General features: G+C 43.9%; 2 protein-coding genes and 1 long non-coding RNA gene across 3 annotated transcripts in view; 1 reads left to right on the top strand and 2 right to left on the bottom strand.

Annotated features, from left to right (window-relative positions):
• Positions 1-26,335, top strand: part of LOC137488617 (uncharacterized protein C14orf132) — a 74,864-nt gene that overhangs the window by 36,677 nt on the left and 11,852 nt on the right. The gene's annotated exons all lie outside the window — the stretch shown is intronic.
• On the bottom strand, positions 10,670-24,132 carry LOC147832127 (uncharacterized). Its single transcript, XR_015518181.1, has 3 exons — positions 23,255-24,132; positions 10,955-13,754; positions 10,670-10,752 (listed from the first exon to the last, which is right to left on the bottom strand). It is a non-coding gene; the product is annotated as an uncharacterized LOC147832127 (long non-coding RNA).
• LOC137488604 (uncharacterized) lies at positions 14,269-23,260 on the bottom strand. Its single transcript, XM_087298044.1, has 7 exons — positions 21,758-23,260; positions 20,123-21,480; positions 16,276-17,445; positions 15,719-16,189; positions 15,154-15,323; positions 14,475-15,055; positions 14,269-14,395 (listed from the first exon to the last, which is right to left on the bottom strand). The coding sequence occupies exons 3-7, from the start codon at positions 16,934-16,936 to the stop codon at positions 14,293-14,295; spliced, it is 1,986 nt and encodes a 661-aa protein (XP_087154170.1). The 5' UTR covers positions 16,937-17,445; positions 20,123-21,480; positions 21,758-23,260; the 3' UTR covers positions 14,269-14,292.

Here is a 26,335-nt window from a genome sequence, read left to right as displayed (position 1 = left end):
ATTTCACTATACAGTGAGTGAATCCAAAAGTATGACACATAAAGTATCTGCCAGTGTCCTCTGGCTGTGGAGATTTATAAAGTCAAATCTTTTTTTGAACCCTATTGTCTCCTTCAAGGCAAGGATACGCTTTTCTCTCTGCCTTCCTTTAATTTGTGGGTGCCTTAAAGGCCAAAGTGCCTGAAGAGCTCGGACTGAACCTCAACCAATAATAAAGCAGAGGTTCATAAAGAAGTTGCTAAAGGAGATTTTCAGAGACTGGAATCGAGAACAAAGAGATGAGGCTTTGAACAGAAAAGAGATTTTGTCTCAAAATGGAGACATTTGAATTGAGGGAGGGCAGAAAATAGCTGTGAGGTCTGCTGTACAGGCAGTGCTCTGTCTTCAGCACAGCGATAACAGCCGTCTGGAGGATCCAGGCTTCATCATACTGACAACAGTCCATTCTCAGGGTAATCTCAGTATAATAAGTCTCTATCAGAAGTAAGGTGTTCACAGGCAGGTATTTTCATATTTAACATTATTCAAAATTTAGAATAGGTTAGATTATTGAAAACATTTGTGACAGTTCAAAATAAACTGAAATGGTTGCCTCTACTTGTCATAAACTTGTTTGGGATTGTTTCTTCTGTTTAGCACAAAAGAGGATAAAATGAAAGAGGAAAATGTAAACCTGTGACATTTGACTTCTATAGTATTTGTTTTTTCTACTACAAAAGTCAGTGGTTACAGGTTTCTAACATTTTCCAAATACCTTCTTGTTGGTTCAACAGAAAAGGAAACTTCATTAAGGTTTGAAACTAATAAGTGAGTGCGTTCTCATTTTTGGGTGAACTATCCCTTTAAAATATAGTTAAAGGGTATTAGCTGATACATTATGAGTTATTTCTGTTACATTTTGATTTTTTACATTCAGGTGACTGCTGTTTTCAGTTGAGCAATTTATTGATAACAATAGTTATGCATGACTTTGCCATATCTTTAAACCCTTTAACTGCCCCACCTAAAAAAAGGTTTTTGAATTGCATTTCTTAACTCGTAATGTGGCTAGTTAACATACTCAATGGTTTTTTTCAACACATTCTATCATTTCTAAAATATCAACCTCTATCGAATGGTTGAGATGTCGGTATATGGTAAAAGTACCATGATTAATACATATACTATGACAAATCTGAAAATATGAAGTGTAAAACCAATTTATTTAAAAATATAACCAAAATAAAGCATTTTTGAATACTAAATCATCTTTATTTTTTCGAAGTATGCCATGATATATTTTAGATTCTCTTTTAACATGTGTTCTTGTTTATTTTTATTTATTTTTATTTTTTTAACAATAAAACCAAAATCAAGTGTAGTAGTGCAACAGTATTATGTTTGATTTAGTTTTTGTAAACCAACAATTCTGAGTGTGTAAACTGTGAACTAGGGGTGTCAAAATGTATTGTTTTTTCAGTGCACCGCGATGCAGACACGGCCAATTTGGTATGGGTTCAGTAATAATCACAACCGGTTATTATATACTGACGTCATTTATCTTGTGCGCTATGTCGCCGTAGCTTCCTATGGTGAAGGAGGCGAACACAGGTGTTTACAACACTCCAACGACTTATAAACACAAAAAACGTGCACAATTTCACTGTGTGTGTTTTCTGGACAGTCTTTCACTGACATATATAGAAAAAGCCCCTATTTTATATGTTCAAACAAATAAACAAACGGGCAAGGGGGAGCAACAGACATATCAACAATTTTTAATCTAAAAGAACAGAGAAAGGAAAAAAAAATCCTTTACATGGTCATTCCTTTATATAGTCTAAAATGTTGGAAGAAAAACATTGCCATGCATCAATGGTACTAGGTTTAGCCTTATTAATTTGTGCTATTGTGCCTTCACAAGGCACTATTTTAAGGAGACTATGAATCCAAAATGTTTGTAGAGCAGACCAGTTTCGCATGATTGCCTTCTTTGCAGCTGTAAAACCAGCAAACAACATTCTCTTCTTTAGTTTACTCATACAGAAATTAGAACAGTTGACTGTAAATCATTTTTTAAATTCATTCTTTAAACGACTTTAACAGTCATTATTTATTGTTAGAGCAGGCAGTTTAAGGGTTAAAAAAATAAATATGGTAAATTTAAAGGAATAGTTCACCAAAAACTGAAAATGTTGTCATCAATTGCGTTTCACTAGTTCCAAACCTGTTTGTTGAACACAAAATAAGATATAGGTTACCAGTCCAATCCATACTATTTGTTTTCAAATAGTATGAAAGTCTGTTGTTACAGGTTTACAGCTTTCTTTAAAGTTATTATTTGTTGTGTTCAACAGAAGAAAGAAACTCTGGGAAAGAAACTCTGGGAAAAAAAATGTATTACATTTTGGGTAAACTATAATTTTAAGCAATTAATTTTAAGCAAAGTAAAATACCATTACCAAATACCATTATATATATATATATAGGCCAATACGGAAGTAACCGAAACTGCAATTCATTGAAATTCTGCTAGTCCTGGATCCATAACAGAGCAAATTTCAATTGAGCCCACTGTTAGAATGGCCAACTTTACAGCAGAAAAAAGGTGTTTACAGCCTGGTACAAAAAACTATTTTGGTTCATAAAACTAATATTACCCTTCATGATGCCTGTGAGGGGGGTGAATCTTTTTATAACTCATCAGTTTCCTTTATATTAGGTTATATTGAGTTTACATTATTAAGGGCGTGGCCACTTGATTGACAGCTAGGTCTCGCTGTTGCCGTCACGTCACCTCAGCTGACTTCGACAGATTAGCCTCTGATTTCGGCATGTTCATCTTATTTTTGTTTTGTTTTATGTGGCTTTACACATTCATTTGCCTTTTGGGATTATTTCCTACAATTATCAGATATTATGGGATGCTGTGTGCACTTAATTGAGCTCAAAAACCATTCACGTGACCTCCGTTTCCCATGTGAGTAAAGTTATATACTTGTAAACCATCTCTATTAATGCATTTGTTTTATTTAAGATCATTTATCATTTATAATGTTCTTTAGAACTGTAATGTCCTCCAGAATCTGACAAATTGATTACATGTGGATTGTAGAACAGTCGTCTGAATTGTTATCATACAGTGTTATGCTAGATGACATCAATAGTCTTGCATTTTCTAACACAGACTATATCTGAAGTGTTTGGAAGAAATTTGCATTTTCCTCCTGTAGGAAAACATGATAAGAACAATAGTTAGTGGCTCAATGTATTACAGCAGTTTTTTTTAAAAGACTGAACCCTTTATTGATATAGTGTACAGCCAAGCACATGTGGTCAGAACACAAACGATTCGCAGGTGATAAAGTATTAAGTACTTCTCCCAAAGTATAGTGTTTCTGAGCCAGGTCCAAGCAAAATGCCAGCAGGTGTCTGTAGCTCCGCTCACTCTCTGCCTCTTTGCCCTTGTTTGATATCCCGCTATGAGTGCGATGACGTGCAAACAAAATGGCGACGGTTGGCCGTGCCTACTTGTGGCTTCTTTTTTTTTTACTTGTATTTTTTATGTATTTTTTTACTTGTGGCTTCTTTTGCGCTCTTCAGAAACCTATGGATGACTTCACGGATACTACGTCCATATATTTTACAGTCCATGATATATATATATATATATATATATATATATATATATATATATATATATATATATATATATATATATATATATATATATATATATATCTTATGTAATATGTATATTACATATATATGTTGTTTTATTATAGTCATTCTCATAAAGTTACAATTTTTGATAAATCTTCAGCTAATAATTTTGTACAAGGGTTAATATGTTTACCAGCAGCATGCAAAATTGTGCTTTTGTAAATACAAAATTTATTTTAACATGATTTTTTTTTGTTTGTTTAATTGATTTAAATGTTTATTTTACATGTTGATAATCTGGCGCATAAATGCAAAACATTTTGTATTTTTTCATGCCTTTTTAATTTTAAATTATGATAACATCACAAAACTACATGAAGTAGGAGAAAATAATTTAATATTTTGGTTGGAAGAGAAACTAATGATCTAGTGTATCGGTGTAGGACAAAAGAGCTTTGTTTTAGATGTTTGTTAGTTTGTTTTTGCCATGTGAGTAAGAAGATTGCGTGAGAAATCATGGATATCTATATAAAAATTGAGTTTAAGTATGTGTGTGTTTGTTTGCATTTGTCATCTCATTTATAATAAGCTCTCCAGAGTGCCTATATTCGCTACTGTGAGCCTTTGGGCTGTTAGCAGTTGTCCATTGAATCCTTTATCTTTGAGCTCAGTGCAGAAGCAACAGGAATCATGGAAATCATTAAGACTTAATGCAGCTCTCTGATTGGTTTTAAGCTCCAGGCAACTCAGTTCAACCACTGTCCCTGCCATAAAAAAATACTGAGTTCGTCTGGGACTTCTTGTATGAAAGAATATGTCTTCTTATATATTATTATTCTCTTTATATTTCTTTTATTTATTTATTTTTCTTTTTGAAGATTAATTAGTGACTTTCATTAGAAGGTCAATAACATAAGAGGTGAATGAGGAAATTAAAAACCTTTAAAAGTGATTATTTATTAGAGGAAAGACAAACCAACAGCTGCATTTAACAGTGATCTGTTTAGCTTAAATCTACTGTTAAGTAGTTGGCAGCATAAATCACTTAGACTAATTCTGTATTTCTTTTTTTTTTTTTTGTGAAATGTTGTCTCTGAAGGATAAGTGTTCAGAAAAAATATATATATATTTAAACATTTTAAAGTATTTTATAGCCCTGTGTTAAGCACTATATGACATTTCAGAATTGTGGGTACCTTAAACTGCAATGACATACGGTAAAACAAATGTTTCATTCACAGCAAACTGAATCCATTATTTATATAAAATTATACAAACTGCTCAAATATGCTTTTTTAAACCATAAAAGAGTTGACATTTTCACCATATTGTGCTAAAGCTCAAGATGCTAACCTTAAACCAGACATCGAATGGCAAGTCTGAATTATATTTATAATTTTTTTTGTGGTAACACTTTTTTTTTAGGGATGCACGATATATTGGAGGCCAAGTGGCCGATAAATGCTATTTTTAAGATTATCATTATCGATCTAATGTCTAAATTAGGCCGATATCGTTAAGCCAATAAATGACCTAATTGTACAGAACTGCCTGCCTTGCGCATGCATGGGCGGAACTAGTTCAGACTTGTCCAGTGCAATATAATGGATTTCTCTTCAGATTGTTTTTTCCTTCAAAGTCCGTCCTTTCTTCATGTGGTATTCAGTATAATCTTTTATGAAGTTTGCTGTATAAAGATATAACATTTTGAAATATTTATAATTATCAGCCTTTATATATCCGCTATCGGCTTCCAAGTCTAAAGAGTTATCAGTTATCGATATCAGCCAAAACAAATCCTTATCGGTGCATCTCTATTTATTTTGATGGTCCACTTGAGTATTAGTAGACTGTCTGCTTAATATCTGTTGATACTGCTCCTTCAACAGACTTTTAACTGACTATAAGAAACTTTGCAAATACATGTCAACTTACACAAACCCAAACTAACAGTCTACTTTTAATCTAATGAGAATTAGTTGGCTTGTAGATGCGATGTAACTTCAATTCAACAAACAGACCATCAAAATAAAGTGACCTTTTTTTGTTTTTAAGTGAATGAGAATGAACTATCACAATTACAAAGCTGAGAAACAATGAGTCTACTATTGGTGTGTCCTTAACATTTTGTAACAAAAATAATTAGACAAAAATAATGACATGCTACTGTGGAAATTTATATAATCTAGTTCAAAATTAACAATAATCTGCATATAACTGAAAAGTTATATTCTTAGTTTTTGAATTATATAATTTCATTTGAAACTGTAACAGCCCAGCTATGAGCGACATTAAACCTTTGTCTCCCTGACTACTGGCTGAGCCAAAGTGATGCAAATGCTACAGGCAGGGTTTTAAAGACTCTGCCTTTATCTTCGGGTGATGCTTTCAGGCCAAAGAAACCCCTTTGTTGATAAACTTGTGTGGTCAGCGGCTTGGCAAGTTAATTCACCTACCTACCTTCCTACCCACTTCATTTGCATGCTTTGTTTAGCCATCGCCATCTAGCCACTCCCCTCCTCCTAAGAACACATTTTAGACAGGACTAGGCATAGGCTGATAACCGTTTTCAACCATGGTTTGGAAAAGTCAAGGTTTTACAACTGCCATAAATTTCTGTAATACTGTTCCTAAGGTATGTGTAAGATTTGATTATTTATGTTTTTTTTTTTTTAGTAAACAGTATCGCCAGTAAAAAAAAAAAAAAAAAAAAAAACATATCCAAAGACGTCATTTAAAACTGTAAATAAATCTGTGTTTTTGAAACTAATGAAGACAGCAAAAGTCAAAGATGCATATGAATTATTTAGTCTGACATGTTTACTGTTCCAAAATATTTTAAATGTTTCTCAAAATAAAATATATTGTGCTCAAAGGGGACATTTTATTTTTTATTTTTTACCTAGACATTTAAAAAGAAAATATTTTAGAGCAGTAACCACAATACAGTGAAATCGTAAAACTATTATTGATAGTTTTTAACTAAGGTTACCATCCTGTCAGAATCTTATACCAGCCCATGCCTAGACAGGACATATTTGTTTCAAATCAGACTTGTGAGAAAACTTGCAAACTGCATACCTTGTAAGAGACTCCTATATGATCTTGCCGACTCGTGGACTTCTTGAAGACGCTGTATGACTGCAGATTAACCAACACGTCTCAATAAAGAAGATTTTGCTTGTTTCAAGTCTCCTAGACTGGGTTCTCATCTCAATAATTTATTATTTTTCCAACACTTCCCGCCAGAGGAAGTGAAATTACTTCGAGCAAGTCACATGCTTTTTTTAAAAGCTTCTTTAAAGATTGTTATACCTTTTTACAACTGTTTACAACTAATGTAACAGAGTTTACGAGAATGCAGGGACAGACAATAGTCGGTGGTTCATTCCGCTTTGGCAACCCCTGATAAATAAGGGACTAAGCCGAAAGAAGATGAATGAAAAAAAAGAAAGTTTGTTGTTGTTTTGGATTAATTTTACCAGTGCTTAGAGGGTGAATGGGAAAGGTTCTTTTATAATAACATGCTTGTCACGTTCACTTCTGACTCTGTATGCTACCTAGTGAATGTAGGCTAGAAATAAATTTCAGTTACTAATAATCAACAATAATAATCAAGTAACATACAATTAACATTGAAGTAGTAAGATTAAGGTAGTATTTTAACTTTTTTCTTTATATAGTTGAAGTCAGAATTATTAGTCCCCCTGAATTATTTGACCCCCCCCCCCCCACCCCGTTTATTTTTTCCACCAATTTCTGTTTAATGGAGAGAACATTTTTATTATTTTTTTATTTGACATATTTCTAAACATAATAGTTTTAATAATTTATTTCCAATAACTGATTTATTTTATCTTTGCCATGATGACGGTAAAAAAAAAAAATGTAATTAGGCAAGTTATTTTATAATGATGGTTTGTTTTGTAGACTATCGAAAAAATAGCTTAAAGAGGCTAATAATATTGACCCTAAAATGTTTTTTAATTTTTTTTTATTTTATTAAAAACTGTTATTCTAGCCGAAATAAAACAAATAAGACTTTCTCAAGAAGAAAAAAAAAATTATCAGACATACTGTAAAAATTTCCTTGCTCTGTTAAACACCATTTGAAGACTATTTAAAAAAGAAAAAAAAAAAATTGACTATTATTTTTACAAGGGAAGTAAATAACTAATATTTGGTATAAATACTAGTCTAATCATTAATACAGAAGTAGGAAATGTTGTGCACCCAAATGTATTTGTAGCAGAGAATGATATTTATCTGTATTTCTGCTTGAAATGAACAAGATTTTTTGTCTCTGAAGATTGATGGAGTTGTTGTGTTGGTGAGGAGCAGCAGGTGCGGTGCCCAGTCCATTTCTGCCTGGTTGCTGCTGCTTTACACAGACATCAGCGATAAGCCAATCACTGATCTCGCGTCATACATCAAAATAACATCTCAAAATAGTTCTGAGATGCCTAATTTTAAATTACACAAAAGCCTTTCTTTCTGCTCTGCTTCACTGGTCTTAATGTAAGTCTGCCAGTGGGACCATTATTCAACTGTTTGTGTGCTGTTGCCTTTAGCAAAATGACAAACCATTGCTGTCAAAACTGACAGAATACACAGCAGCATGACATACTGAATTATGCATATATGAATTGAAAATATATTAGTTTTTAAACATTATAGATATACAGTGGAGCATGTTATTATGGCATTGCTATTTTAATATGTTTTAATATACATTATAGTTATTTACTAAAATACTGAATTATTTAGATTTTTTGCTTATTTAGATTGCTTGTTTTTTTTTTAATTAATAAATTTGCCTTTTTGGTGACATTGTCATGGTTTTCTTATTATTATCATTATTATTATTATTATTATTATTATTATTAAGATCATTACTTCATTATTATTATTATTTATATTTTTAATAGGTTTTGAACACTTTAAACTAAATAACAAATATAAATGTTTCCTTGGGAACGATGTATGTGTGCATGCCATTACACCCTTAAAAAAACTATTTAGTAATAAAATGGATCGAATTAAATACATACATACATACGTTAATTGGTAAAAAAAAATATGCACTTAAATAAAACATTATATAAAAATATTACCTGACATTAGCGCAAGCATTTGCACTATAGATCTATAAATATTATTTTTGACATTAAAGGAACAGTTCACGCAAAAGTGAAAAATTAATCACCATTTAATTTACCATTTACAGCTGTTTTCCTTTTTTTTTTTTCTGTGAAACAAAAAAAGTAGATACTTTAAAAATATTGGAAACTGGTAGCCATTGACATCAATAGTAAGAAAAAAAAACAAATACTATTTAAGTCAATGCCTACTGTTATTCAACATTCTTTAATATATTGTCCCTTGTGTTTTACAGTAGAAAGAAACTGGTTTCAGATCAAGTGAATGTTATGTAAAAGATGCCAGAATATGTTTTTTTTTTTTTTTTTTTTGGTGTGATCTATCCTTTAAAATTCAAGTTAAACTATGTTTGAGTGTTTTACTAAATACCATTTCTTTTTATGTAAGGTTAAACACACAGTGCTGTAAATTTAGCACTAGAATGTATACACTGTACAAAAAGTCATTTAACTAGACTGTAGAGAAAAAAAAATAAATAAATACCACTGATACTACATTTAATACGTTCCACACATTAGTTGTCTTTGTGTAGTAACCAGAATTTCTGCAGGTTTCACATAGTCAAGTATAAGACTTTTTAAGACTGTTATAAATGAAATTTTATACTAATGTAGGACTTTTTATATTATAACATAATTAGTTATTTCTTAGCCACATATTTTAAACAACCTCTTGTTGAATACACATTTTTAACAAATCTTACAAAAAAAAATGAATTAATTAAATGCCATATATATATAGTGCCGATATACAGTGCCGATATACAGCCATATCGCACTGCTACTCGTATGATATTGCGTTTATACAACAGCTTGACGGCATAAGTGTGTATATAAAAACAAAATCAAACATTGGAGTCTCAAAAACCCTTTTGAATGAGGAACTACTTTCTTTCGCGTTGGATTCAAATCATAGGCTGACAGTTAAAAAGGCTGAGCAAGCATTTTTTAAACTTTAGATCTGTACTGTCTGCATTTTGCTGGCTGTATGTGGGCGGAGTAATTCACAAAGGTTAAAGAGGCTGTACGGGTGCTGATAGTACTTAAATATATCACCGCTATCAACCAATCAGATACGAGAACCAGAAAGAACTGTTGTATAAAAAAAAATAATAAAAAAATAAAAAAAAAATATATATATATATATATATATATATATATATATATATATATATATATATATATATATATATATATATATATATATATATATATATGCACAACAGACTGTCCAGGGGGCTATTCCATAAACCAAGCTTACAGAAAAAGCCCAGCTTATTTTGGTAAGTCAGGTTTATTAATGGCGGATTCAGTTTCATAAATCAAATTTACGATAGTTCAAACTTAGTTACCCTGGCAACTTATGCTGGGAAACTAGCCTGGTCCGGGGCAGGCTAACTGTCAGGCTAAGTTTAAGTTCAAGCTTAATCAAAGTAAACATTCACCTGCCATAATTCGATGTCATTTAAATTCACTTAACCTCTTAATAATGATTAAAACTTTATAGTCACTAAAAAAGAAAAAAAAAATTAGATAGATAGATAGATAGATAGATAGATAGATAGATAGATAGATAGATAGATAGATAGATAGATAGATAGATAGATAGATAGATAGATAGATAGATAGATAGATAGATAGATAGATTCCAAACTTTGCATTGGTACTGAATAATCTAATGTATGCACAAATATATTATATTATTGTAAAGCATCTTGTAGAAAATATTAATTTAAAAGAGAAATCTGTGAGGGGGGTTCTTAGCTCTCTCTCTCTCTCTCTCTCTCTCTCTCTCTCTCTCTCTCTCTCTCTCTATATATATATATATATATATATATATATATATATATACATTTTTTTTTTTTTTCAGCTTAGTGCCTTTATTAATCTGGGGTTATCACAGCGCAATGAACGGCCAATTTATACAGCATACGATTTATGCAGCAGACGCCTTCACTGGGAAGCATCCATACACACTCATTCACGTTCCTACACTACAGCCAATAGCTTATTCAATTCACTCATAGCACATTGGATTTGGGGGAAACCGAAGCACCTGGAGGAAACTTACATGAGCACGGGGGTAAGAAAGACACTGACTTATATAAAGAAGAAGGCTACATTTATTAAATAATGACTTTAAAGCTATAAACTGAGTTGAATAATCAGGAGATGATCCGTGCTGTGCAGCAGCATCACTTTAATGTAAAGATATTTTCCCATGGGCCGTGGCAAACACATGTGGCAAAGGAAAAGCAACGATTTGCAGCAGATTCGGGAGAAAATAAAAAATCCCACCGCTTGTGCGTGCATGGCTCTTTATTTATTTTAAACCAATGTGCTTACATTTAGAACATTTTGTATGTTACAGTAAGCCTGTAATGCATTCAAACTTTTCCTTGCAAGCAACAATTGGCAGTAAGCGCAAATCATCTCTCTCACATGCGCGCGGTCAAGCACAATTACTATGTTTTATAACAAATATTTAATTTCATGTTAATAGGCCTAAATAATAGCATACATTTAAAAATATATTGCTACAAATGTAGCTTATTGAACAGTTTGCAGTTTCGCGGCTCACTCGCTGTGAACAGCTGTGTCTCATTTCTGAGCTCTTTCAGTTCTCTAAGTTGCCATGGTAGCACACAACATAATCGATGTATCTATGCTCGACTTTTAAGGTTTCACGACCGAAACGTGCACGAGCAGTTATCTTGATTATTTAAACTGAAATCAGACTAGTCAGATCAAATGATCTTCAACTTGCTATTATGGAACCAATTTAATCGTGGACGTTTAGTTCAGCTCATTGAAGTCAGGCTTTTGACTTTAATACCTGCTTTTCTTAACCAGTTTTATGAAATAGCCCCTGGTCAGTGTCCTTACTTATGGGCTATAAATACACAGAAAACTTTTTTTAAACTTTCCAGGCTCTGCAGGTTGCAATGTCCAGAATTTGGATTGCCAATTTCCACAACCAATCACAGAGCCCGAGGGACCAGAGTGAGTGCTCCGACTTGCCAAACACCCCCCTCCACCTCCCCCCCAGTTTACAATTATTTAAGACCTACAAGATAACATTTTAATGAGCATAAGACTTTTTAGGGCCTATAGTTTATTTATTTATTTATTTTTATTTAAAGAGTCCCTGTTATGGGTTTTTAAAAATGACCTTCCATGCAGTGTGTAACACCGCTTTAAGTGAAGTGAAATATCCAGCTAAGGCTTGAATCTGAAAGTGCAGTATGTTTAAAAAGTATTGATTCATCTATAAAAGAGTCGACTCAAAGTGGTTTAAATGAATCATCAGGGTCACAAATCTTTTGTTGTGTCGGTGTGATGTCAATATGCAACTCAAGCCCTGCCTGCCTATTTGTTGTGCGCACAGACCCGGGAAAATTAAAACCCCCGGCCACAAACACTGTAGAAAGAAAAAGAAGACAAACACTGTGGCAGATCCCGTTTGAATCATGTCGTGTAGACATTGTGCTCTGAAGTGTGAGGGAAAGTTAGTGTTATTTTCCCCACCTAAAGATGAGGCTGTATAAAGTTAGTGCTTGACGTTTATATTTAGCCTTGTACTGTGATCCTGTCATTTTTCTGACTTGTGCTTCAGAAATCTACACGCTTACAACAGAGGATTTGTCGGCCACTAGTTAAAGAAAAGGTCAGGAAAGACTATGGATGTATGGGACTTTGACAGAGCTTGACAGGAACTTTGCAGTATACAGTTCATGATCAGTTTCTTCCTTGTTTTCTCTAGCTTGCAAAATGTGTATTTAATTGTGTTTAGTTACTTGTAACTGCTCCACGTGGCTTGTCTGGTTAACTCTTTATATAAATGCTTTTTTGAGCTTGTGATGCTCTGCAGTTTGTCATTGCTATGGCCACCATCAGCTGTTCCTACACACGTGCAGCAGTCAAGTTTCAAAATAGATCAGCTTTTGCCACTGTGCGGATTAATGGTTAATGGTCTCATGGTTAAACTGCATTACTTTAATGCACTCCTACGTTAGCCTCACACATATACTCTGTACTCTGACTACTTTAACAATGTTGATAAGCCGTGGTGGGCGATTCTCGCGTTGAACACAATCGACCCAGCAACAATAGGGTCATTGGACCAATCAGCGCAGATTAGCATTTCGCTAAGGAGGGGTTTGGGAACAAATTAATCAATGAACAAATCATAAGAGAATTGTTGGGATAATTAGGTAAAAATTAATCCATATTATAAGACAATGTTTTTGACCTTGCATGCATATCAGCCTGTTGTTGGAGACCACAATATGACCTTTTTTTAATGCATAAGGACTCTTTAAGACTTTTTAAGACCCCACATGCATCCTGAGTAACAGACATTTGTCATTCCTGTTGGAATTTCTATGCATATTTTAAATGCTTCATGAATATGATTTGAATTAGTAGCAGATACGGTTTAAAAAGTGTCCAGGCATGAGTGGATGACAATTATAAACAATTATATTTGTGGAATGGATGATTCAGAAGGCTGCTTTCTGATTTGCTACCTTTGATTGTGTTTATCAGCTCATGATTGTTCATTGTAGCTGCTCAAACACAGTTAAGTTTGCCATCCTTCTTCATTCGCAGCATCTCTGCTTCCATCAGTCCTTATTCTCATCTGTCAGCAGCTGCCATAGAGTACAAGCTTCTCAGCATGTGTGTGTGTGTGTGTGTGTGTGTGTCTGTGAAGTGTGCAGCTTGTAAGCGTGAACACCCTAAACCGCAGCTCAGACAGGTGTGCATGTCAGGCTGAACAGAAGAGATATTTGGTTCTTTGTGATATTTTTACCCTGGTGGTTGGCTCTTTTCATCTCGGCTCAGCAGAGACTGTCAGACTCTTTTTTACTGCCCCATGCAGGTTTTGATCAGCTCTGAAACAGCTTAGACACATCTCTGAAAATAGCCAGAATTAGTATTCGCTGTTGTTCACTTTCTCCATAAAGTTAACCTCCACTCCACAGCTGCCCTGTCCTGACCTATTCATGCATCTCTAAGGACCGAGCTGTCCCGGGAGAAGCTTGCTAATATACAGAATTGGACTCAAGGCCTTCTGGGCGTTCAAAGCATTTGCAGACCTGGACAGATTTGTCCAGCCCATCACCCCCTTGTGCTGGAAAAGGGATTCATTCTCCCTATGAGCTATCAACCAAGGCTGAACCTGGACGGGGGCGTCCCGCGAGTCACTTTTAACACTCAAGGCAGGGATAGTTTGTCCCAATTGGAACGTAGCCAAGGCAGAACCTGGACGAGGGCATCCCACGTGACACTTTTAACACACAAGTTAGGGCTAATCTGTCCCAATCGGAACGTAGCCAAGGCAGGACCTGGACGCAGCAGGCATACAGCGTTGAACTAAGAAGACAGGGCTCATTTTTGTCCCCACTGAATTTACTTTTACCACACAGATAATAAATAAAAGGAATAATGAAGACACTGAACACCATTTGACCGTTAAGTTGTACAATATTTATTCAGGACGATTCAGAGTCTTCTGTTTGTTCGAGCGGGCGAGCGCCCTGGCTTTTCCCTTTGGCAGGGCGCCATGGCAGCGTCCTCCTGCTGGTTCCCTCCTGGAAAAGAGACACATAAAGGGAAGTTAGCCAATGCCACACGTTCTGCTGTCCACGCCAAAGAGAATGTGATTTTTACCAGGGGAGAGACGGAAGTCTCCGTCCTCTTGCGCCCTTTCCGCGGGGGGCTTTCAGTGCCCGCTGCCTCCCCATCCTCCTCCTCCTCCTCCTCCTCCTCCACCAGGGCCCTTTCAAAGAGTCTGCGGCGCTCGCGTGCTTGGAGAGGTCCGAGGTGAAGTGCGTAGAACTTATCTGAGGTTGAAGTGTCATGGCACATGAATTGCGCCACCTTGCGGCGATCCTCTGAAGAGTGTGCATTCTTTGCCTGCGTCGGAGAGAGACAGAAGCTTGATTAGGATAGAAGCCGCCGCTGGTAGTTACAGGGGCGTCACAATGCCTACTCACATGAGTTGCGATCGCAGTGCGTACGTCAGTAAAGGTGGGTTTGCCTGGAAGGCCCATACTGAGCCAAGCAGACTGAAAGTACTTGTTCAGGGTCCGACAAGGACTGGCTCTGGAAGTGAAAAAGAAATAGGTAGCCTGGCTCCCTCCGGGGAGACCAGCCCGCAGCGCCAAAAACCTGCGGAACCAGCTGTATTCCTCCCTGTTTAGGGACAGCTGAGCCGCCCCAAAGGCTCTGTTTGTTTTGTGAGTGGTAATCTGCCATCAGAGAACAAGCAGTGAGTGAGTGAGTGAGTGAGTGAGTGAGTGAGAGAGCATGCTACTGGTGACCCCCACCTTACTTGCGCCATACTCACGTTAATGACATAAGCAGACTCGTCGGGGCTTCTGGAGGCCTCTTCAACCTCCTGGATTGTGAGATTCTGGAAGACTCCACAGCGGTGCCCAGAGATGGAGGTTAGGTAGCCAGTCAGAAAGCCATAGAAGCGCCACTGTTGCCTAGTGCTTGGGTTGGATTCGAGGCTATCTGGTGAAGGACATTAGACAGATTAGACCACCGACGGTTCTATTTCCTTTCTGGGTCACCAACAGCTCTTGGCTGCTGGTGACTTGTTCTCCGGGGCGCCAGCAGCTCAAACAACAGCTGCTGGTGGCCCGGAGAGGAATTGTGCGTTTCTTCTTCAGGGGCACCAGCAGTTCATGGACTGCTGGTGCCCCTGAAGAAGAAACGCACAATTCCTCTCCGGGCCACCAGCAGCTGTTGGTTCATCCAGCCACGTCGGTCTGCCCCCCTTCCCCCCCGAATGAGTCCCATTCGCGGGGGAGAGGGGCAGACAGACGTGGCTGGATGAACCAAGGGCTGTTGGTGCCCCGGAAGAACGAACAGGGGGAATCGCTGGAACGGCGGAAGGGCTTGCTTACCTAGCAGGGCGGGAATTTTCCTCCCAGCGGTCCGGTGACAGCGCACCAGGCTGGCCTTGGGGATCAGTTGGGTTTCCTTCGCCTGCTTGGTCCTTACCTCGTGCACGACGACACGCCGGCGTATGCCGCGGATGAGGGCTCTGACCTCCCTTCGAATCAGAACCAGAGCCGTGCTGGAGAGCTGACAGGCGGCCGGCGGCGTCTCCGAGAGGTAGTCTAGGAACTGAGCCACGTTCTTCAGGTAGTGCTGCCTGGTGGGCTCGGCCATGCGCGTCTGACCTAGCCGGGCGGCCCACGCTCGGATTCGGGCTGGTTGGTTGAGGAAGAGGAAGTCCCCTGGCTCCGCGGTGCCCCTGGCCATGTAACCAAGGAAGGCTTTGATTCTCCCCAGCTTCGAAGTGACGTTGTTCCGCAGGCGGGGGGTGGGCTCGCTGCCCAGTTGGTACCCTTCGAACTCCCCCAAGAGAAGGTCTGTGGAACGAGCACAACCAAGAGTCAACTTCCCCGAAGGCACACAGCCAGCAGAGCGACAGTGACGTGCCTGAAATATACTCAACTCAGCGCGGGGACGTGGTCCGGGAACGGGTAGGGTTCCAAAGCCTCCGGAGGCTCGGGGGGCGTCGGACCTCCGGCCGCGCCTCGCCCGGGAGCCGGTGGTGCAGGAGGCGACCTGGTTCTCCTCGCCCGCTTCCTCCTCCTTCTCCCCCCTTCTCCCTTCCTCAGCTCCCGGTAGAGGCGTGTGATCTGGAGCAGGGTGGACCGCATCTTGGTAACCTGTTTCCCCAGGTCCGTGAGCTGAGCCTGTATGCGCTCGGTGGCGCGCCTGCAGCCGCGGTCGGCGCACGGGCGGCCGGCCTCTGGGTCCTCCGAGTCCCGCTCCCCCTCGGAGGACGATGCTAGCTGGGACACGACAGGGATTGCAGGCTGGGTGGACCTCAGCCACTGCAACTCCCGAGCTACTTTCCGGCGTTTCGCCCTCCCCATAGCCTCTTTCCTTCCCGAGGTCGAGAGCTCCGCGTGCTGCCTCAAGTGCCTGTCTAGGCGGGCTGGCGTCCGGCGACATCCCGGGACCGGGCACGGTGTCTTCCGCGTGTCCACGCGGCCGGCGGCCAGCGCGAGAAGCAGCCGCTTCTCGTCCGAGTTGGCCACCTTGTGAACGGCCGTCAGGTGAGGCGCAAGCCGGCTGTAGACGTTGAAGCATAGGGCACATTCAGCCATGACCGTGCCAGAGCCAATGCAGAGGGGGAAAGGGGCCCGCACGCCACGTGCGGCGGTTAATAAGCGGCCGGAGGCGGCGTCCACTTCCGCGTCATGACGTTGGTGGACCCGTATTTCTTAAAGGGGAAGGACACCCCCCCGCACCAGGAGGTGTAAGCCGATGCCCTACGGAGATCCATTCGGTTCAAGCCTTCTTTTGTTACGACTTCTCAAGTAGGGGGGAGAGGGGTGTCCACCTCACTCCCTTCCCCCCTTTCCAAAGGAACCAGAGGGGGTGTCCCGTTAAACAATTCACCCCACCGCCCCTTCATCGTTGCCCCGGTCAGCGGTTCGACACCTCTCTCTCTTGTCACGACTCGAGTTGGGGAAGGGGTGTCCCACCTCACTCCCTATCCCCCCCTTCATTTTGCTGTTCTGGCCAGCGGGAGCTTTTCCACAGCCATTCACGTTCACTTTTTCCACCCCAAAAAGGGGATTGATTGTTTGAGCCCCATCGGGGGGGGGGGCAGCTCCACACGCGCCAGCCGCGGGAGCTTTTGTGACCTGCTACAACCAACATGGGATACGCACCAACCATCGAAAGGGGGGTCCAGACAGCCCGTAACCCCGGCACCACTGACCCTGGCACGTTTCACCTCGCCGGAGTCCATTAGCTTCCCCTCCCAACCAACCACCCTCACTCCCCCGGGAGCAGGGTAGGCGGGGTGGGGGTCAGCCGGGAGCCAGCAAGGATAAACCCAGGGGGTGGGCGGCGTTGCGGGCGGACGGACGGGATGCAGACGCACACACTCGGGCCGGGGTAGAATCGAAGCCCACACCAGCTCGTTCCCTACGCTGCCCCTGGGGCCTCGATTCACGGCGCCGGGTGACTCGACCGAACCCACCGAACATCCCCCAGCCCTCGCAGGGCGAGGGGCGTGGGGCGGGGGCACGGGCCGAGTATCGGCGCGGGGGAAACGGAGTCCAGGGGGGCGGGCTGGCGGGCAGGCTGAGCAGCAGACAAGCTCTGGGTCATTTAGCCAGACGGGCCATCTGGGTCCTTTACCCACAGATCGGGGCGGGAAGGGGGGGCGCTGTGTGCGGAGGGACACCCCCACGCCTCCCTGATAGAGCGCCCAGGACGGGGAGGATCTGCCACACCCATAGAGGCCGACCCCATTGGTGCTTTGGGGGGCCTGGGTGGGGGCCTAGCCCCTGGGGCGCCACACTAGCTCCTATCGATCAGTCACCGTGGGGTCTGGCGACTGGACTGCCAGAGACTAAGTCCATATTTTTTCGCCTTTCCCGAAACCCTGATGGCAGGTCAGAGATTGTGGGTGTCGGGCAAAAACCTCCAGGCGCGGGACGTCCCGACAAGCAGGCCGGGAAGGGTGGTCTCCCGTCGGGCATGGTTTGGTGGGCTCGGGCCTGGGTCTAACCAAAGCCCCGGTGAGCGCCAGGCATAACGTATTCCTGTTGGACCTTTGGCGCTAGATGCGTAAGAATGTGCCGCTGGTGAACCATTGATGGAGCCGCTGGTGAACCATTGATGGGGCCTCTGAGATCCAGCGTCGGGGAGGCCTGTGCCCCGCGCGCTCTGCCCGGGGTACACGCACCCTTCTTGGGGAGCGAGCCCGGCCCCTCTCCCTGGCCTGGGGCCTATGAGATCCAGCGTTGGGGAGGCCTGTGCCCCGCGCGCTCTGCCCGGGGTACACGCACCCTTCTTGGGGAGCGAGCCCGGCCCCTCTCCCTGGCCTGGGGCCTATGAGATCCAGCGTTGGGGAGGCCTGTGCCCCGCGCGCTCTGCCCGGGGTACACGCACCCTTCTTGGGGAGCGAGCCCGGCCCCTCTCCCTGGCCTGGGGCCTATGAGATCCAGCGGTGGGGGGGGCCTGTGCCTTGCGCGCTCTGCCCGAGGTACACGCACCCTTCTTGGGGAGCGAGCCCGGCCCCTCTCCCTGGCCTGGGGCCTATGAGATCCAGCGGTGGGGGGGGGGCTGTGCCTTGCGCGCTCTGCCCGAGGCACACGCACCCTTCTTGGGGAGCGAGCCCGGCCCCTCTCCCTGGCCTGGGGCCTCTGAGATCCAGCGGTGGGGGGGGGCCTGTGCCTTGCGCGCTCTGCCCGAGGCACACGCACCCTTCTTGGGGAGCGAGCCCGGCCCCTCTCCCTGGCCTGGGGCCTCTGAGATCCAGCGGTGGGGGGGGGGCTGTGCCTTGCGCGCTCTGCCCGAGGCACACGCACCCTTCTTGGGGAGCGAGCCCGGCCCCTCTCCCTGGCCTGGGGCCTCTGAGATCCAGCGGTGGGGGGGGGGCTGTGCCTTGCGCGCTCTGCCCGAGGCACACGCACCCTTCTTGGGGAGCGAGCCCGGCCCCTCTCCCTGGCCTGGGGCCTCTGAGATCCAGCGGTGGGGGGGGGGGGGGCTGTGCCTTGCGCGCTCTGCCCGAGGCACACGCACCCTTCTTGGGGAGCGAGCCCGGCCCCTCTCCCTGGCCTGGGGCCTCTGAGATCCAGCGGTGGGGGGGGCCTGTGCCTTGCGCGCTCTGCCCGAGGCACACGCACCCTTCTTGGGGAGCGAGCCCGGCCCCTCTCCCTGGCCTGGGGCCTCTGAGATCCAGCGGTGGGGGGGGGCTGTGCCTTGCGCGCTCTGCCCGAGGCACACGCACCCTTCTTGGGGAGCGAGCCCGGCCCCTCTCCCTGGCCTGGGGCCTATGAGATCCAGCGGTGGGGGGGGCCTGTGCCTTGCGCGCTCTGCCCGAGGCACACGCACCCTTCTTATGGAGCGAGCCCGGCCCCTCTCCCTGGCCTGGGGCCTCTGAGATCCAGCGTTGGGGGGGGGGGCCGTGCCCTGCACGCTCTGCCCGAGGTACACGCACTCTCCGGCGGCGAGCGCTGGTTCCAAAGGACCCCCTAGATTTGCACCTAATCACCAGCCGTGCCCGGGCACCCCACTATTAAGCCCGGGGACACTAACTCCTACAAACCGCATGGATCAGACAGACGTGCTGCTGGTGACCCAACTGGCCAAGACGTACCGCTGGTGGCCCAATCGGTCTTTGGGTTTGTGAATGGGTCACCACCGGCCCTGGGCTCGTGTATGGGGCACCAGCCGCACGTCGTTCTAGCCCCCGTCAGCGATGGGGTCTTATGTTTGCTGCGGGGTGACTGACGCTGGGAGACGGGTTAGTAGCTCAGACATGGACCCTTGACTCCCGTGGACCCCCCGACTCCCATGGTGTCCAGCCCACTGGCCTTGCCCGGGTTTGAACGCTTGTTTTCGGGCAGCTTTGCTGGCCATTGAGGCCTGGGTCCTTGGTAGGACCAGGGCAGCAGCGCCCACTTGGTTTGCCCGGGTTTGAACGCTTGTTTTGGGGTAGTTTTGCTGGCCATTGAGGCCTGGGTCCTTGGTAGGACCAGGGCAGCAGCGCCCACTTGGTTTGCCCGGGTTTGAACGCTTGTTTTGGGGTAGTTTTGCTGGCCATTGAGGCCTGGGTCCTTGGTAGGACCAGGGCAGCAGCGCCCACTTGGTTTGCCCGGGTTTGAACGCTTGTTTTAAGGTAGCTTTGCTGGCCATTGAGGCCTGGGTCCTTGGTAGGACCAGGGCAGCAGCGCCCACTTGGTTTGCCCGGGTTTGAACGCTTGTTTTGGGGTAGCTTTGCTGGCCATTGAGGCCTGGGTCCTTGGAAGGACCAGGGCAGCAGCGCGCACTTGGTTTGCCCGGATTTGAACGCTTGTTTTGGGGTAGTTTTGCTGGCCATTGAGGCCTGGGTCCTTGGAAGGACCAGGGCAGCAGTGCGCACTTGGTTTGCCCGGATTTGAACGCTTGTTTTGGGGTAGTTTTGCTGGCCATTGAGGCCTGGGTCCTTGGTAGGACCAGGGCAGCAGCGCCCACTTGGTTTGCCCGGGTTTGAACGCTTGTTTTGGGGTAGCTTTGCTGGCCATTGAGGCCTGGGTCCTTGGTAGGACCAGGGCAGCAGCGCCCACTTGGTTTGCCCGGGTTTGAACGCTTGTTTTGGGGTAGCTTTGCTGGCCATTGAGGCCTGGGTCCTTGGTAGGACCAGGGCAGCAGCGCCCACTTGGTTTGCCCGGGTTTGAACGCTTGTTTTGGGGCAACGGGCCCCTCTTTAGACCCCTGGTTCGTTCAACCGCGAAATCGAAAATTGCACTAAGTCCTTCATTTGTGTCTGTTATCGAAAACTCGACGGCAGGTCAGCGAAACCTAGGGACGCGCTACCCCCCCTCCAGGCGCGGGTCATGCCGGAGAGAGTGGTCTCTTTCCGGGCATTGCTTGGTGGGCTCTTCCCCTGGTCCAACCAACGCCCCCGGTGAGCGCACTTAGGTCTCAGCTGGTGCGTAAATGGTGCCGCTGGTGAACCATTGGCCTCCGAGGCTTCATGTCACGCGCTCTCTGCCCAATACACCCTCACTTATCCCGGGCAAGCACTGATCACCAAAGACACCCCCCCCCCCTGGCTCTTTCTGACCCATCGCTTACCGTTGGTGACCCAAATAGGCCTTTGCGCGCGGTGGACTGCCATGGACCCCTGACTCCCATTTTGTTCAGCCCACTTGGTTTGCCCGGATTTGAACGCTTGTTTTGGGGTAGCTTTGCTGGCCAATGAGGCCTGGGTCCTTGGAAGGACCAGGGCAGCAGTGCGCATTTGGTTTGCCCGGATTTGACCGCTTGTTTTGGGGTAGCTTTGCTGGCCAATGAGGCCTGGGTACTTGGAAGGACCAGGGCAGCAGTGCGCACTTGGTTTGCCCGGATTTGAACGCTTGTTTTGGGGTAGTTTTGCTGGCCATTGAGGCCTGGGTCCTTGGTAGGACCAGGGCAGCAGCGCCCACTTGGTTTGCCCGGGTTTGAACGCTTGTTTTGGGGTAGCTTTGCTGGCCATTGAGGCCTGGGTCCTTGGAAGGACCAGGGCAGCAGTGCGCACTTGGTTTGCCCGGATTTGAACGCTTGTTTTGGGGTAGTTTTGCTGGCCATTGAGGCCTGGGTCCTTGGTAGGACCAGGGCAGCAGCGCCCACTTGGTTTGCCCGGGTTTGAACGCTTGTTTTGGGGTAGCTTTGCTGGCCATTGAGGCCTGGGTCCTTGGAAGGACCAGGGCAGCAGTGCGCACTTGGTTTGCCCGGATTTGAACGCTTGTTTTGGGGTAGTTTTGCTGGCCATTGAGGCCTGGGTCCTTGGTAGGACCAGGGCAGCAGCGCCCACTTGGTTTGCCCGGGTTTGAACGCTTGTTTTGGGGTAGCTTTGCTGGCCAATGAGGCCTGGGTCCTTGGTAGGACCAGGGCAGCAGCGCCCACTTGGTTTGCCCGGGTTTGAACGCTTGTTTTGGGGTAGCTTTGCTGGCCATTGAGGCCTGGGTCCTTGGAAGGACCAGGGCAGCAGCGCCCACTTGGTTTGCCCGGATTTGAACGCTTGTTTTGGGGTAGCTTTGCTGGCCATTGAGGCCTGGGTCCTTGGTAGGACCAGGGCAGCAGCGCCCACTTGGTTTGCCCGGGTTTGAACGCTTGTTTTGGGGTAGCTTTGCTGGCCATTGAGGCCTGGGTCCTTGGTAGGACCAGGGCAGCAGCGCCCACTTGGTTTGCCCGGGTTTGAACGCTTGTTTTGGGGTAGCTTTGCTGGCCATTGAGGCCTGGGTCCTTGGAAGGACCAGGGCAGCAGCGCCCACTTGGTTTGCCCGGGTTTGAACGCTTGTTTTGGGGTAGCTTTGCTGGCCAATGAGGCCTGGGTCCTTGGAAGGACCAGGGCAGCAGTGCGCATTTGGTTTGCCCGGATTTGAACGCTTGTTTTGGGGTAGCTTTGCTGGCCATTGAGGCCTGGGTCCTTGGTAGGACCAGGGCAGCAGCGCCCACTTGGTTTGCCCGGGTTTGAACGCTTGTTTTGGGGTAGCTTTGCTGGCCATTGAGGCCTGGGTCCTTGGTAGGACCAGGGCAGCAGCGCGCACTTGGTTTGCCCGGGTTTGAACGCTTGTTTTGGGGCAACGGGGCCCTCGTTAGACCCCTGGTTCGTTCAACCGCGAAATCGAAAATTGCACTAAGTCCTTCATTTGAGTCTGTTATCGAAATCTCGACGGCAGGTCAGCGAAACCCAGGGACGCGCTACCCCCCCTCCAGGCGCGGGTCATGCCGGAGAGAGTGGTCTCTGTCCGGGCATGGCTTGGTGGGCTCTCCCCCTGGTCCAACCAACGCCCCCGGTGAGCTCATCCATAGCGTTTGCCAGCGGTCGTTCCAAAGACCCCCCCACTAGAGACCCACCATCCCCCAAATGAGTGTTAGTTGTTTCAAACAGCAAAAAAATAAAATCAATGCTTTTCGTTTTCAAAATGATTTTTTTTTACTTTCTCGCTTTAATCGTCAACACGTATAGTGGACGACATTTTGTTGTAAAGGTTGAGCAAATGACAGTTCTGCCTTGTGAATTACTAAACAGGAGCACACTCCATTGGTTACTTTGACAAATTGTTAGTGAAGTTTTAATTTTTTAGACCATTTTTGGTCAAATGTAAAAAAAAATAAAAATAAAAATCATTGAATTAGGGCATTCATTAGTAGTTTTCACCAAATAAAAGATACTTTACTCACTCTATTGTTATTCAAGATTTAGGAACATTTTTTTTTCTCCAGTAGAACTTTAAAGGTATTGTGAAAGACTTTGAAATATCCTTTTTCATATTAGAAATTTGACAAAATTTAATATCAATTGAAACACGAAGAGGGTGTCACAGTGGCTTAGTGGGTTTCACAATCCCCCCACAGCAAGAAGGAGAGGATAGGATAACTATTTGTTCCTGAGAGGAAAATAGTCTTGGTCAAAAATGTGCTACAATGTTGCTCTAGGCAGAAAATAAAACAAACAAGGCAGACAGTAAACAAACTTACGCGTACTGCGCCATTCGCAATTTTAAAGCGCTCATGTCTCGAGGTAGTTCATTATGAGGCGATGTACCTTCTATGTTTGATTTGATTGGACAGAAATTACAGGTTCTGATTTTTCTAATCCCCATAGACAGGAAATAATAAAGTAGTGACTGCAGGTTAAAGTAAAGTTGTGGAGTAAAAGTACAGATACTGCATTAAAAATGTACTCAAGGGAAAGTTAAAGTGCACAATTATAAAACTACTTAGTAAAGTACACTTCCTGAGAAAAACTACTCAATTTCTATAATTTGAGTATTTGTAATTAGTTACTTTACACCACTGAAAGCGACTAAGCCGGAAAGAAAATGAATGAATGAATGAATGAGTGAATGAGTGAATGAATACAGGGTGGGAAATGTAATAGCCCAACCAATACCACAGCTTAGCCAGTGAAAGTGTTTGAGCTCAAGCACATCAATTGAAAAAGCAAGGCTGCATCCGAAATTGCCTACTACTGTAGGTTCTGCATTTTAAATGTACTACACAACTGTTAGAAAAAATACGTTCTATATAGCATGAATGTGAGTTTGAATAAAACTGGAACATACTACATCCGCCTTTTTGTCTTGATCACATGACCTTCCCATGTCAGTTGCGTTGCCAAAGAGCTTAGAATGACCAAGAGGTGACACTCAATATAATGTTCCATTGCAACAGCAGCGCCCAGCAACAGCCTCGGATTCCACCATTTTGGAGTGCAAGCGGTCGGCTGTCCATTGGATCTTATTGTTGTTGCGATAGCAAGCAGCTGCTTTGTTTTTTATTTATTTATTTAAAAAGCGCATTAAAGCTGAGATACAACCTGAAAGACAATACAGCGCATACTATCACAATCATCAGCACTTTTAATAGTTTATTTTACAGATTTAAAATATGCTGTTGAGTAGTGGCTGTTTCCCAAATTGCACTAGAGTGTCGCCTCTTGGTGATTCTATGCTCTTTGGCGTCGCTTCCCTTCCATTCATGAATTTTCTCACGGTGTATTATGGAATGGCTTATTGTCCATCGAATGCACACTTCAGAATCTTAACAGAAGTAATAGGTCATCTATATAGGTCATCGAATACTATCGCTGCGTGCAAAATCACATACTTCCATACTATATAGTATACTAAAATCAGTGTATTATGTGCGAATTCATAGAATTCGAAAATCAGTATGGAAGAAGTACCCGGATGACTTACAACTTCTGGCAAGATAGGTAGTGCGTATCCCATGCACGCTGCACTATACCATGATGCCCCGCAAGAAAATTTATGAATGGAGTGAAGCGAAGAAACTGATGCAGGTAGGTCACTTGACCATAACAAAATGGCAGATGTAGTACATTCGAATTTCATTCATACTTTTTACATTCATACTGTATAGAACCTACTTTTCTAACAGCCAAGTAGTACATTTAAATTTAAATGCAAAACCTACTGAGTAGTAGGCTGTTTTGGACGCAGCCTATAAATTTGGACAAACTTCTCGGCTCGCATACTGTTTTAAATGTACTATATGGTGTGTAGTACTTAGGTGTTGCACAAATGAGAAGCATCTTAAAGGGGGATGGGACATGGCAGATACTATAGAGTAGGGGTGCCCAATCCTGTTCCTGGAGATCTACCTTTGTGCAGAAATTTGCTCCAACTGTGATCAAACACAACTAAACCAACTAAAGCTGCAGTCACAACACTTTCCCCCACCATAAACTTCCATTCATACGCACACGAATGCGTCAGACCAGAAACACAAGGTCGTGTGGCAGGTTTCGCAGTTCCCGGCGTTGGAAAGTTTAGGCTTGGTGAACTCTGATATGCAAAATCGCATCACATGATTTGGTGAGACCAATTGAAGATCAAAACATGACCTAAATGAATCACTTGCTTCTTTTAATGTCTAATCATATTGTTTAATGCACAAACTTGGTAGGATATAAAGGAGCAATTAAAGGTGTGTTTGATTACGGTTGCAGCTGAACTCTGCGGGAAGGTAGAATTCCAGGAACTGGATTGGGCCCCCTTGCTATAGAGCATTTGCTTGTTCAGAAGATTTGATGAGAAAGTATGAGGTGATGTCAAAAAACTTGTTGATCTGTTTAGGCAAAGTGCAAGCTTTAGAAGTTTATATTGGGGTTTTGTAAGTTCTAAATGCAAGTTTTGTCACTGTTTTGTAGCACAGTAGCTTATACATATCCTCGAAACTAACATCTGATAACATCTAAAAATGTAATTTCATGTGACCTATAAAAGACTTTTGGCTGAAATTGTGGTCCTTTTTTTAGTATTTTAACTGAAACTGATTCATACAAATATAAGTCAGTTGTTACCTGCTTCTTCATCTATGCGTCAGGCTTTACAAACTATTTGCAGCACTTTAAAGTATTTCCCTTTGAGCAATAAACTCAGTCGAAGGGATGAGAGAACAAACTTATTGTAAGAATAATCATACGAAGTGGCGCATGCCACGTCTGCACAGCCGGTGTCTGAATGAAGCGATTGCATCACTGACACAGCGCG

Source organism: Danio rerio, chromosome 20, assembly GCF_052040795.2.
Source record: "Danio rerio strain M-AB ecotype USA chromosome 20, GRCz13ab, whole genome shotgun sequence".
Lineage (NCBI taxonomy): Eukaryota > Metazoa > Chordata > Actinopteri > Cypriniformes > Danionidae > Danio > Danio rerio.
The sequence above is the reverse complement of the archived record's forward strand: the minus strand, read 5'-3'. Positions and strand labels throughout refer to the sequence as shown.